Source organism: Chelonia mydas, chromosome 3 (assembly GCF_015237465.2).
Source record: "Chelonia mydas isolate rCheMyd1 chromosome 3, rCheMyd1.pri.v2, whole genome shotgun sequence".
In the NCBI taxonomy this organism is placed as follows: domain Eukaryota; kingdom Metazoa; phylum Chordata; order Testudines; family Cheloniidae; genus Chelonia; species Chelonia mydas.
Window position 1 is genome coordinate 1,581,168 of NC_057851.1, and position 13,587 is coordinate 1,594,754.

The 13,587-nt window shown below is 51.9% G+C and overlaps 1 protein-coding gene across 6 annotated transcripts in view; it reads right to left on the reverse strand.

Moving 5' to 3' along the window:
- Positions 1-13,184, reverse strand: part of MAPRE3 (microtubule associated protein RP/EB family member 3) — a 74,815-nt gene extending 61,631 nt beyond the window's left edge. For 2 of the 6 annotated variants that reach the window (XM_027825249.3, XM_037893671.2), the window contains exon 1: positions 13,079-13,163. Coding sequence is in view for 2 of the 6 variants with exons in the window: in XM_043541972.1 (XP_043397907.1) it covers positions 3,674-3,885 (212 nt within the window). In the remaining 4 variants the exon portion in view is untranslated. Of the gene's footprint in view, positions 1-3,673; positions 4,040-6,635; positions 6,717-13,078 lie in introns of those variants that run through there. The other 4 variants (XM_043541975.1, XM_037893672.2, XM_043541972.1 and 1 more) reach the window with 4 other exon arrangements.
- Positions 13,185-13,587: the final 403 nt, after the last annotated feature.

Sequence of the window (13,587 nt, forward strand, 5' to 3'; positions counted from 1 at the left end):
ATTTGTGTCCATTGATTCTTTTACGTAGAGACTGTCCGGTTTGGCCAATGTACATGGCAGAGGGGCATTGCTGGCCCATGATGGCATAGATCACATTGGTGGATGTGCAGGTGAACGAGCCTCTGATAGTGTGGCTGATGTGATTAGGCCATGCGATGGTGTCCCCTGAATAGATCTGTGGACACAGTTGGCAACGGGCTTTGTTGCAAGGATAGGTTCCTGGGTTAGTGGTTCTGTTGTGTGGTGTGTGGTTGCTGGTGAGTATTTGCTTCAGGTTGGGGGGCTGTCTGTAAGCGAGGACTGGCCTGTCTCCCAAGATCTGTGAGAGTGATGGGTCGTCCTTCAGGATAGGTTGTAGATCCTTGATGATGCGCTGGAGAGGTTTTAGTTGGGGGGCTGAAGGTGACGGCTAGTGGCGTTCTGTTATTATCTTTGTTGGACCTGTCCTGTAGTAGGTGACTTCTGGGTATTCTCCTGGCTCTGTCAATCTGTTTCTTCGCTTCAGCAGGTGGGTATTGTAGTTGTAAGAATGCTTGATAGAGATCTTGTAGGTGTTTGTCTCTGTTTGAGGGGTTGGAGCAAATGCGGTTGTACCGTAGAGCTTGGCTGTAGACAATGGATCGTGTGGTGTGGTCTGGATGAAAGCTGGAGGCATGTAGGTAGGAATAGCGGTCAGTAGGTTTCCGGTATAGGGTGGTGTTTATGTGACCATCGCTTATTAGCACCATAGTGTCCAGGAAGTGGATCTCTTGTGTGGACTGGTCCAGGCTGAGGTTGATGGTGGGATTATCACTTGATTATCACTACAAAAGGTTCCCCCCCCCGGCCTTCCCCCTCTCTCCTGCTGGTAATAGCTCATCTTAAGTGATCACTCTCCTTACAGTGTGTATGGTAACACCCATTGTTTCATGTTCTCTATGTATATAAATCTCTCCACTGTATTTTCCACTGAATGCATCCGATGAAGTGAGCTGTAGCCCACGATAGCTTATGCTCAAATAAATTGGTTAGTCTCTAAGGTGCCACTGGTACTCCTTTTCTTGAAGCAAGAAAGGGTGTTTGGCTTACACCCTCTCCGAGCTCAGGAATAAGGAGTGGGAGGAAGACACACAGAGCAGTGAGGGAGGGAGGGGAATACTGAGCAAGGGTGGGGAGAGACTCCGGCTCCTGCCACGGTCCCAGAGTAGATGATCTGGGAAACTGACCACCAACAAAACCATTAGGGGGTGACATTTAAATGGGCTTCAGGAACCTCATGGACGTGAATCGGCAATTCCCCACCTCCACAAAGCTACCTGAAAAGGAAAACACGGGGGAGTGTTCACAACGTACACACGTGACCTGAAAGTCCAAGCCCCTCTTTCGCTCAAAATAATCTTCTGTGTTTTTTTTAAAAGGTGTAGCTCTCAGCACCTATCTCCGGTGTGCTGGTCAGCCAGTATACCTGGGACATGCCCAGAGCCTGGAATCTGAGCAGCGGAAAGGAGAAGAGATTTAGTCAGACTGTTTTCTTGTTTGTTTTTGTTAACACCTATTTAACTCAAACTCCTGCCAAATGCATGGGAGAGAAGAGCATTTTGTTAAAGATTCAATACACCCACTCCTCCGATTGCAGGCTCAGACAGATGACAAGACTTGGTATTTCTAGATCAAAGCCAAGCACAATTAAATGTTCAGACCCGCAGGGACTTGCTGGGTCAGTAAAGCATCAAGCCCCAGCTCACCATGAGATGGGGGGAAGGAAGAACCGAGACCTGAGACACAGGCAGGAGAAGCACTGTGCAAAGCCTGCCACGTGTGATGCTATTTTTACATAGTCACTTCTCTGCCCATGAGCACCTTGAAGGAAAGCAGCACTCTAGACACAAAGGAAATTAAGGAACACCAGGAAAAGCAAATGTCGAAGCATGTCAAGAGCAGAGGGAATTTGCAAAGGTCACTTTCGCTTTTCAAAGCAAAGATGGATTTTCCCAGACTTGCTGCGGAGGCCATCAGGGAAAGATGTCCAAAGGTCTCAACAATCTCTTCTCACTCCCAGCATTCTATTCTGAAACTGACCACAGAAGCTTCCTCACCAGAAATGCTTGCAAGGCAAAGCTAGAATTTAGCTTCCATGGCATTTTAATTGTTGAACTGCTGAATGTTGTTTAATTAATGACCAATTGTTAAACAATGCTTGGATATGTTTTTATTCAGAGAATCACTGCACAGTCCTAACCTCTTTTCACAAGAGTCTCTGGAGGTTATTGGCCCAACTCCTAATGAAGATCCCCAATTAGACAAAGAAGACAAAACAACTGCAAATACCTCATGTATAATAAAAGCAAATGTCACAAATGTTACACATGCAGTTTTAAACAAAGAGTCTAGCCAAAAAAAAAGCAGGAGGAGAATTAAATCAGTCACAACGTTGGACTTGTTTATTCAGTGTTAAAGGCAAAACAGCAAGGACTGCTGCCAAAACCTCATTATCAACTTTTCATCCTGGTTGTTACTTGCTCTGAATGATTTTCCACCAGAATCTGGGCAATCAGTGAGTGGATAACCTGTGGCAATTAACCAAGGAAAAAGCCTAAAGACCATGCCAACATTTCCCCCCCAGACATAACTAAACAGTACAGATTACAGCTGAGCAAGACAGTACTTCGGGAGGTTTGCTTATGCATGTATGAGCGGGAATCAGTTTCATATTTCAGCCCTAACCCTGCTTACTGTAGCACGCCAACAAACTCACTCCGAAAAAAGAACAGGAGGACTTGTGGCACCTTAGAGACTAACCAATTTATCTGAGCGTAAGCTTTCGTGAGCTACAGTAAGCTGTGATCTCAGTGACTTTGCATGTTTCTCCTGACTTGTCACAGAGGTGAACAAACAAACAGGAGCTGGGCTGGCCCCATCCCACTCCAGAGTAACACGCAGTAACACCTGCCGGGAGGAATCATTAACTACAAAGGCTTACAGCAGGTCTTCTGTTCTAGGAGGGGAGGGAGGGGGGCGAACACCTGAGGGCCATGTCGGGGAATGGAAATTGCACGGCGGGCCATGAATGCTCACAAAATTGGGGTTGGGGTGCGGGAGGGGCTGAGGGCTCTGGGGTGGGGCTGGGGATGAGAGGCTTGGGGATCAGGAGAGTGCTCCATGCTGGGATCGAGAGGGTTGGAGAGCGGGAGGGGGATCAGGGATCACGAAATTGGGGTTGGGGAGAGGCTCAGGGGTGCAGGCTCCGAGCAGCGCTTACCCCAAGGGACTCCCGGAAGCAGAGCCATGTCCTTTCTCCAGCTCCTACATGTGGAGCAGCCCCCTACCCTCGGAGAGGGGCGATGCGGCTGCTTCCAGGAGCCACGCGGTGCAGCTCCTGACCTGGCGCCCTGGCTGGGTCCCAGGGCAGGGCAAGTCCCAGACCCTGCTCCCCTGTGGGAGCTCACAGGCCAGCTTAAAACAGCTTGCAGGCTGGATCTGGCTCATGGGCCGTACTTTGCCCACCCCTGTTCTAGGACCATCTCTATGCTGCTTGTTAAAATTACAAGTAAACAAAGACTGGAAAGTCAGATGAATTAGCCTGTACAGTTAGTGTGGCCAGAAGTCAGACCAGGGTGGAACAGTGACTAGAAAACCAGGAGGAATTGTTTTGATGCCCACATGCTTAATCCCCATTGGCAAGATTCCTGCTCACCTGCCAGAGCTGAGAATTCCTTTATCCTGTCCCAGGGCTTGCACAGATGCTCTCAATGTCCTTTCCAAGGGGTCCTCTCTCCTGCCTGCGAGGGTGTTGGTAAGGTGCCTCGCACCGAGGTATCTAAGCACCTCCAGACTACCACTGAGATGAGACAGCACGAGCACAAATATATAGAAGTGCATCCCCACCTGACTCTGCTGGCTCTCCATTCACACCTGCCTTTTAAACCCTTGCAGTGACCATCTCAGACCTTGTTTCTCTCTACTCCTCTACCAGCTGTCTCCTCCAGCCCTTCATACAACCCAGCTACTGTTGGTGCAAGAGTTTTCTCCTCTGAAGCTTTGAACTGCCTCACTTACTCCCTCCCACCACAGATTTTCTTGCTCATTTCAACCCTCAGCTGAAAACCCCTCTCTTTTCTCCCTTCACTCCCCTCCCTCCCACATAACGCCAATGTTTGTGTGAAGATGCTGTACATAACAACGGAGTGCTCTGTGCCAGCGGGACATATCAACACATGACATCAGACTTCCCTCCTGGGCAACAGGCTCTTGTACCAAGGGTTTTCTTTATAGATCAGTCCGAGATCAGCCTTCCCTACCTGAATATATCCCGGGGCACAGGAACCGGAGCAGCCTCGAGGCCCGTCTCTGACCAGATGCTTCAGAGGAATGTGTAAGAAAGCTGTAGTAAGATGTGGGATAAGCTGCCCCCACATTATGTCTCCCCCAGGAACACAGGAGTTGCCAGACAGAAATTTCCGATTTCCCTTCTCCAGACTATTCATTGTGTTATTAGTATCATCAGCATAGCATCTCTGCGGTTTTGTATTACTATAGCACCTAGGGGCCCTACTCACAGAGCAGGACCCCTTCGTACCAGGCACTGGACAAATACAGAGCAAAAAGATGGGCCCTGCCCCAAGGAGCTGACACTCTAAGTACCAGATAAGAGACACTGGAGGGAGACAGACAGACAGATGGGGGAAGCACATGGAAACAGTGAGACAATATTGGTCAGCACAGTACTTTTATCACATCCCCCCTCGTTCGTCTCCTTTCCAAGGTAACAATCCCCGAGGTTTTTTCCAAGCCTTTCATCATTCTTATCCCTCTTCTCTGAGCCCCGTCTAGTCTGCAGGACCCTGTGTGTGACGGGCTGTTCGCACACACAGCACAAATGCATTAATACAGCCTTTATCCTCCATCTTGTTCCTTATGCCGCCTGACACCTCGCTTGCTCTTTTTCCCACAGTCACAATTTAAGCAAATGTTTTCAAGGGCACCCAGGTCCCTTGCCTGAGCTGATTGTTAATTTAGAACCCTGTAACGTATGAGCAGCTTCAGTTTCTCTCGGCTATGAATTTATTTGCATTAATCTTCATTGAAGTGCATTTGCCATCATGTTGCCCATTCACCTAGAATCATAGAAGGTCAGGGTTGGAAGAGACCCCAGGAGATCATCTAGTCCAACCCTCTGCTCAAAGCAGGACCAACCCCAACTAAATCATCCCAGCCAGGGCTTTGTCAAGCCGGGCCTTTAAAACCTCTAAGGAAGGAGATTCCACCACCTCCCTAGGTGACCCATTCCAGTGCTTCACCACCCTCCTAGTGAAGTAATTTTTCCTAATACCCCACCTAGACCTCCCTCACTGCAACTTGAGACCATTGTTCCTTGTTCTGTCATCTGCCACCACCGAGAACAGCAGAGATCCATCCTCTCTGGAACCCCCTTCAGGTAGTTGAAAGCAGCTATCAAATCCTCCCCACACTTCTCTTCTAAGACTAAATAATCCCAGTTCCCTCAGCCTCTCCTCATAAATTATGTGCCCCAATCCCCTAACCATTTTCATTGCCCTCAGCTGGATTCTCTCCAATTTGTCCACATCCCTTCTGTAGTGGGGGGACCAAAACTGGACTCAATCCTCCAGATATGGCCTCACCAGTGCCGAATAGAGGGGAATAATCACTTCCCTCAATATGCTGGCAGTGCTCCTACTAATGCAGCCCAAAATGCCATTAGCCTTCTTGGCAACAAGGGCACACTGCTGACTCATCTCCAGCTTCTCATCCATTGTAATCCCCAGGTCCTTTTCTGCAGAACTGCCGCTTAGCCATTCGGTCCCTAGTCTGTAGCGGTGCATGGGATTCTTCCGTCCTAAGTGCAGGACTCTGCACTTGTCCTTGTTGAACCTCATCAGATTTCTTTTGGCCCAATCCTCCAATTTGTCTAGGTCCCTCTGTATCCTATCCCTACCCCCCAGCGTATCTACCTCTCACCCAGCTTAGTGTCATCTGCAAATTTGCTGAAGGTGCAGTCCACGCCATCCTCCAGATCATTAATGAAGATGTTGAACAAAACGAGCCCCAGGACCGACCCCTGGGGCACTCCGCTTGATACCGGCTGCCAACTAGACATCAAGTCGTTGACGTCTGGTTGGCAGCCTGGTTAGATCTCACCTTCTTGTCAACTGTCTAAATGGGCCAGCTTGATTATCACTACAAAAGTTTTTTATTTTTCTCCTGCTGATAATAGCGCATCTTAACTAATTAGCCTCTCACAGTTTGTATGGCAACTTCCACCTTCTCTGTATGTGTATATATATATCTTCTTACTATATGTTCCATTCTGTGCATCCGATGAAGTGGGCTGTAGCTCATGAAAGCTTATGCTCTAATAAATTTGTTAGTCTCTAAGGTGCCACAAGTACTCCTGTTCTTTTTGAGGATACAGACTAGCACTGCTGCTCCTCTGAAACCTGGAGTTACTCACAGTCCTCTGGTCTTTAATAAACTTAGTACCATCTATTAGAGAGTCCATGCAGAAAACTGATGACTCTGGACAACACCCCACAGGTTTCACTTAGTGACTATGTTCTTGGATTCGCCTTCTCAGAAATAATTATGCTACACAATATCCTCTGAAATATTAATGTCGAGTGCACTCTGATCACGCTTACCTTCCACTGGTTCTGAAGCAAACTAACACAGCCTTGCAGGGCAGGCAGAAAAAGAGACAGCAAAGTCTGCTCACTGGCCCTGGAAAAGAGGGTAACGGGAAAGAAACAATCCCACTCAGGCAGGCGGAGAGATCACTGCAAAGTGGAGTAATTCCTCCACACTTTCAGAGCACAGCTGGAGCCCCCCTGTCTTTACTGGCCAGATTTACAAGAAGTCTAAAGCTGGTGAGAAATTTCTTGGAAGCAAGACACCCCCGCTCACACACACGCCCATTGTCTTGGAATCACAGGATCTCACATTCCCAGCAGGTATCTCATCGTTTTCATGGGCTTCAGACAGAACGGTGTTCCCATCTGAATACATAAGAACGGCCATACTGGGTCAGACCAAAGGTCCATCTAGCCTTGTATCCTGTCTTCCGACAGTGGCCAATGCCAGGTGCCCCAGAGGGAATGAACAGAACAAGGAATCATCAAGTGACCCATCCCCTGTCGCTCATTCCCAGCTTCTGGCAAACAGAGGCTACGGACACCATCCCTGACCATCCTGGCTAATAGCCACTGATGGACCTATCCTCTGTGAACTTATCTAGTTCTTGTTTGAATCCTGTTATAGTGTTGGCCTTCACAATATCCTCTGGCAAGGAGTTCCACAGGTTGACTGTGTGTTGTGTGAAGAAATACTTCCTTTTGTTTGTTTTGAACCTGCTGCCTATTAATTTCATTTGGTGGCCCCTAGTTCTTGTGTTATGAGAAGGAGTAAATAACATTTCCTTACTTACTTTCTCCACACCAGTCAATATGTAAAGTTCCTTGCCGTCAGACCTGCAAGGGAGAACTGAAACCAAGACAGTGCCGCACTGAACCTTTCTCAGGGCTTGGGCCAGCAGAACCCCCTGAGGAAGGAGAGGGGCAGCCCTAAACTTTGAGGTCTCCCCTTGGTTTCTCAGTACTCCTTGCGGGCAGTGAAATGGCCAGGAAGCTGCTGGGTGCTCAGCACTCTGGGCGCCGAGCCCCTGACCGAGGTGCCCAAGCAGGCCATTAGGCTCCTACATTTTAAGAAGGGGGAGCACAAGGAAATGGTGAGACAACATTGGCTATGATTTTTTCTGCCATGGTGAGAAAATAGCCAATAGAGAGGAGGCCACAAGCTGCCACTTCAACTAGCTCCCGTGGGCCCTAATCCCCCATTGGGATGGGATCAATGCATAACTACTCGAAGTAAAATCTTCATGGACAGTTATCCAAATGGCTATTTCTTCCCTAAGATGTGGAACAGTTCCAAGCAAATACACACTCGGCAGCAGAGCAGGTAAACAGATAGGCAGGCAGAGATTTGCCATCATCCCAAGGTAAGGTCGGAGGTCGTCTTCTGTAGTAAAAACAGCAGCCAGATTGAGAGACAGCAGCCATGAGCTAAGCTGCAGAGAGTCAAAGCCTCACCTTCCATTTATTGCACCAAAACTGTACTGTGGGGTGTTCAGAAGGCTCCTGTCCGAACAGTGCCCACCACCACCAGATACAGAAATAGAGCTTAAGATGGCTAAAGAAAACTTGGTTTGACAGCATCCTGCCTGGCAAGGAACCACTTCTCAACAGCTGTGTGTGAAATCCCTACTTCTATGGTTTTGCCTTTATAGTCCCTACTTCTCAATTGTTTATCTGTAGGGTCTCTGTCTGGTTCTTTGATCGGTTCTGCCTGTTGCATAACTAATTCTGCAAGGTGTAAATCAGCTAAGGTGGTGGGGTCTGATTGGGTAAAGAATGGTTTCATAATGGGCTAGGATGGGTGAAAAATACTGTCTGGCAGGACTTTAGTTTACAACGACTGGTGAAGGTAGAGCTAAGCAGGACTCAAGTCTCACTATACAAACTGAGGTCCAAAAGGAAGTACTTTGGAACCTAACTCCAGGACTCAGCCCCAAGATCAGAGCTGCCAGACCTCAACACCCTGCCAATCATACTGTGCAGAAGCTGGAGCCCTCCGACGACCTGATCCTGACTGGCCAGCAGGAAAAGCTCGTCTGCCTTATGGGGAGTGGTGAGCATTGTATGCTTAGCGTGAGCATTCTGTTTTGGTAACTGATAATTAATAGAGATGTGTTAGGCTCTTTCACTGGTAAAAGGCCCAGCAAACCCACAGAAGATTACACCCTGAGCCCTAGGAACTGGGTAAGGATAGGTGCCTTTCACCCCAAGCCCGAGGGACTAGGTAAGGGTGGGGGTGCTTAAATTAACCGGGTTATCCCTTCAGTGCATGGAAGGGTACAGGTGGGTGCCCTAGAGCATGCGGGTAGCACCACCTCTCCGCTCTGGCCCCTCAGCCCATCCAAAGTGCCAAAAAAAGCCTGTTGCTCTGATCACACTATGCCCCCTCACCAGCTCTCTCTTTCTGCACTGAGTTCAGACATCCCATCCTCTTGTCCAAGATTATGCATCGTTCCCTCATCCAGTTCCCAGCGCTCTCTGCCCACCCCCTTAACATTCCCTTCCCCTTCTCGCACTCATGCCTCCCCCTGTTTTCATGCTGCCCCTGGGCCTGGAACAGCCTCCGGCTCCTCCTGCCGTGTAGCCTCCACCCCAGCATGGTTCCCTGTTCTACGGTAGCTCCATAACACCAAGCAATGCTGATTCCCAGCTGTCCCAGCCTGTGACCCACAGCTGGTTTAGCTCCATCCATATAAGACTGGGCTGCTGCAGACAGGGAAAGCATCTCAGGCACCAACAGGAGCAACAACCTCCTTGTCTACTAAGCACAGCCCAATCATAGAATATCAGGGTTGGAAGGGACCCAGGAGGTCATCTAGTCCAACCCCCTGCTCAAAGCAGGACCAATCCCCAATTAAATCATCCCAGCCAGGGCTTTGTCAAGCCTGACCTTAAAAACTTCTAAGGAAGGAGATTCTACCACCTCCCTAGGTAACGCATTCCAGTGTTTCACCACCCTCCTAGTGAAAAAGTTTTTCCTAATATCCAACCTAGACCTCCCCCACTGCAACTTGAGACCATTACTCCTTGTCCTGTCATCTTCTACCACTGAGAATAGTCTAGAACCATCCTCTTTGGAACCACCTTCAGGTAGTTGAAAGCAGCTATCAAATCCCCCCTCATTCTTCTCTTCTGCAAACTAAACAATCCCAGTTCCCTCAGCCTTTCCTCATAAGTCATGTGTTCCAGACCCCTAATCATCTTTGTTGCCCTTCGCTGGACTCTCTCCAATTTTTCCACATCCTTCTTGTAGTGTGGGGCCCAAAACTGGACACAGTACTCCAGATGAGGCCTCACCAATGTCGAATAGAGGGGAACGATCACGTCCCTCGATCTGCTGGCTATGCCCCTACTTACACAGCCCAAAATGCCATTGGCCTTCTTGGCAACAAGGGCACACTGTTGACTCATATCCAGCTTCTCATCCACTGTCACCCCTAGGTCCTTTTCCGCAGAACTGCTGCCTAGCCATTCAGTCCCTAGTCTGTAGCCGTGCATGGGATTCTTCCGTCCTAAGTGCAGGACCCTGCACTTATCCTTGTTGAACCTCATCAGATTTCTTTTGGCCCAATCCTCCAATTTGTCTAGGTCCCTCTGTACCCTAACCCTACCTGCCACCGTATCTACCACTCCTCCTAGTTTAGTATCATCCGCAAATTTGCTGAGGGTGCAATCCACACCATCCTCCAGATCATTTATGAAGATATTGAACAAAACCGGCCCCAGGACCGACCCTTGGGGCACTCCACTTGACACCGGCTGCCAACTAGACATGGAGCCATTGATCGCTACCCGTTGAGCCCGACAATCTAGCCAACTTTCTACCCACCTTATAGTGCATTCATCCAGCCCATACTTCTCTCGCCCATCGTCAGGGTGGTGCACAGTCTGGGGTCCTACTAGTCTCAACCCCCCTGACACCAATCAGCAGAGCTGGCAGGGACACCTTCCTCATCAGCTGCCAGGGGACTGCACCTGCTCCACTCCAGTGCACCATGCCTGCAATGACCCATGCCTGTCACCCATAGGCTCTACCTGGGGACGCATGTAAAGGCCATGGAGACGTCTCACAGCTGGCAACCTTCTAGGCAGAGCCAAGGGGAGCACTTCACACCAGGGTGCTGCTCTGACTTCCCCCCATCCAATTCCAGACTTGGTTCAAGGTTTTGGACATTAGGTTCAAAGGCCGTTATGTTTACTTCTGTGACCATGTTTCCACGTGCACACTGCTGCAGGGTCAGGACGTCACAGCACAGGGCTGTGGAATTCCCTACCCGCAGGGACCAGGAGGAGCCAGCATCTGACCATTTTAAGGCCTAGCACGAGACTCTTCTCTAAGCAGGCGACTGCTCAGTTAACAGAAGGGCCAAGCAAAGCTTCTCCAAGACTGATCCCACTGAGACAGAACCCTGATAATGGCGACAAGAGTTTGGTTTCTTTCCTAAGTGATCCTTCATTTTGCATGCGGTGACCAGGTGTTTCAGTGATGGCAGCATTAGAAATACAGAGACCAGAGCCTTACTGATGACTCTCTCCTCTGTCCCTGCTGATCCCCATCACCATAACCCTGTTATATCTGTAAGCTCCTCTGGGACCTGGCGTCTTTGTCTACAGCCCCATAAGCACAACCACTGCACCAAATACACTAGCATCTGCAGTAGCCCAGCTGGTTTAAGTTAGGAACTGCTCTTTACTCTTTCAGCCATATCTCAGAAAGGCCTCCTGAGTCAAGAGTGGATTTTAATTGCATACATTCATATTCTATGGCCATTGTTCACCTGAACAGCCAGAGTGTTTAAGGGGTCACAATGACCAGTTCTGCAAAACCATCTTCTAGCACTTCCCATCACATCGCTAACCTGCCCCGTAATTTGTGCATTTCTCCCCCCACCACCACTGCTTCTCCAAAGGCAGGAGCACAAAGAAACGCTTTCTGCGGTTCGTCCAGCTCTCTCTTCTCCGCGCTCACCAAGTCATTCCCCAGGGTTCCCAATACAATTCCACCACGCAATCTTCTGCTTCACAAACCATCGCAGAGCTACAGCCCTGAGTTCAGATCTCCATGTGCCTCAGCTGGAGCAGATGGACTGGTCCATAGCCACCTTCATCTTTAGCTGGTGGCCATAAAGCCTACAGATCCCAGTATGCATTGCCCGACACCCATATGAGCTCTCAGAACAAAAAATCCCAAGCATGCTGGGACATGTAGTTGTCTGCTCCTCCATATTAAAGTTGAGGGTATCTGCAAGTTACATGCAGCCCTAGGCTCTTGGCCAGTTGCAGTCGTAGCCCTTGGTAGGACAAGGGTCGGGGATCCCTGGTGTATGGGAAATTTGCATACAAAGCAATTTAGATTGGGTAAAATATCACAGAAACTAAGAGGCTGGCATCTGCTGGCTTTTCAGCTCTCTCTAGCTACTGGTAGGAGCAGGCCCTTCGGCGCGGTGAGCGAGTGTCTAGACGATTACTTTCTCGGAGGAGGTTTTCCCACTCATCCATCCGTACGGCACCGAATACGTTGACACTCAGTCTTGGAGTCCAAGGCTCTCATCTCAAAAGCATTACAGTGATCTGAGACTTTTCCGGCTCTGTTGCTGAGCACGTCCACATCTGGCAGCCTGGCCAGAGGCAGAGCCCAGTGGATCACGCCTGCGTTTATGTCAGGAACAAGAAGGATTTAATCCACCCCCAGCGGACGGACAGCTACCAAAAAAGCGACAGCTACACTGAAGCTTCAGTTCTGCCACAAAACTAAAAATACCAGGGTGTGAGAGGTGGGAACAGGTGTGCTCCGGACACAGCGTGGAGGGGCTCAGGCCGCTCCCTGCCAGCTGGGTAACAGCAAGTGCGTTTCCCCCGCAGAGCTGGGAGATCCCGGGGGTCTGAGCAGCTCGGGGCGATTCCCACAACACCCAACACTGCACCCCGCAATCCGCGCCAGCCTCTCGCCCCCATCCACCCCAGCCCCTCACCCAGGCACCTCCTCCGGCAACGGGGCCCTGCCCCCAGCCCTAGGGCTCGGGCCCCCAGCTCCCCCGCCATGGGGCGCCCGGGCAGCGGGACCCCCCCGGCTCCCCACCCTTGGGGCGCCCGGGCAGCGGGACCCCCCCGGCTCCCCCCCCCGCCCATGGGGCGCCCGGGCAGCGGGACCCCCCCGGCTCCCCCCCCGCCATGGGGCGCCCGGACAGCGGGACCCCCCCAGCTCCCCACCCTTGGGGCGCCCGGGCAGCGGGACCCCCCCGGCTCCCCCCCCGCCATGGGGCGCCCGGACAGCGGGACCCCCCCGGCTCCCCACCCTTGGGGCGCCCGGGCAGCGGGACCCCCCAGCTCCCCCCCCGCCAATGGGCGCCCGGGCAGCGGGACCCCCCAGCTGTCAGGAAGGCAGGTAACACCCCAGCCGAGCCCATGCCCGGGGGGCCGGGGGGGGCGCTGGCCCGGCCCCGCCCCGCACTCACCGCGCTCGGGCCGCCGCTCGCTCCGGCCGCTGCTCTCGCTGCGTCTGCACCGAGCCGGGCTCTGCGGGAGGGGCCGCACCGCGCATGCGCCGCTGCCCCCCCTCCGGGGCCGGCCGCCCCCCCGGCCCGGAGCCATGGCAACCGCCGCCGCAGCGGCCGGGCCCCCCAACCCCGCCACGCCTCCCATGGCCCCCCACATCGCCCCCGCCCCATCCCCCGACATCGCCCCCCACCGGCCCAGCCCCCCACATCGCCCCCGCCCCATCCCCATCCCCCGTCCCCGACATCGCCCCCCACCCCATCCCCCACCGGCCCTGCCCCCCACATCGCCCCCCACACTCCCCACATCGCCCCTACCCCATCCCCCCCGCCCCCCACATCGCCCCCACCCCATCCCCCACCACCCCTGCCCCCCACATCGCCGCCCCCCATTGCCCCCCCACACTCCCCACATCGCCCCCACCCCTACCCCATCCCCCGCCCCCACATCGCCCCCACTCCACCCCATC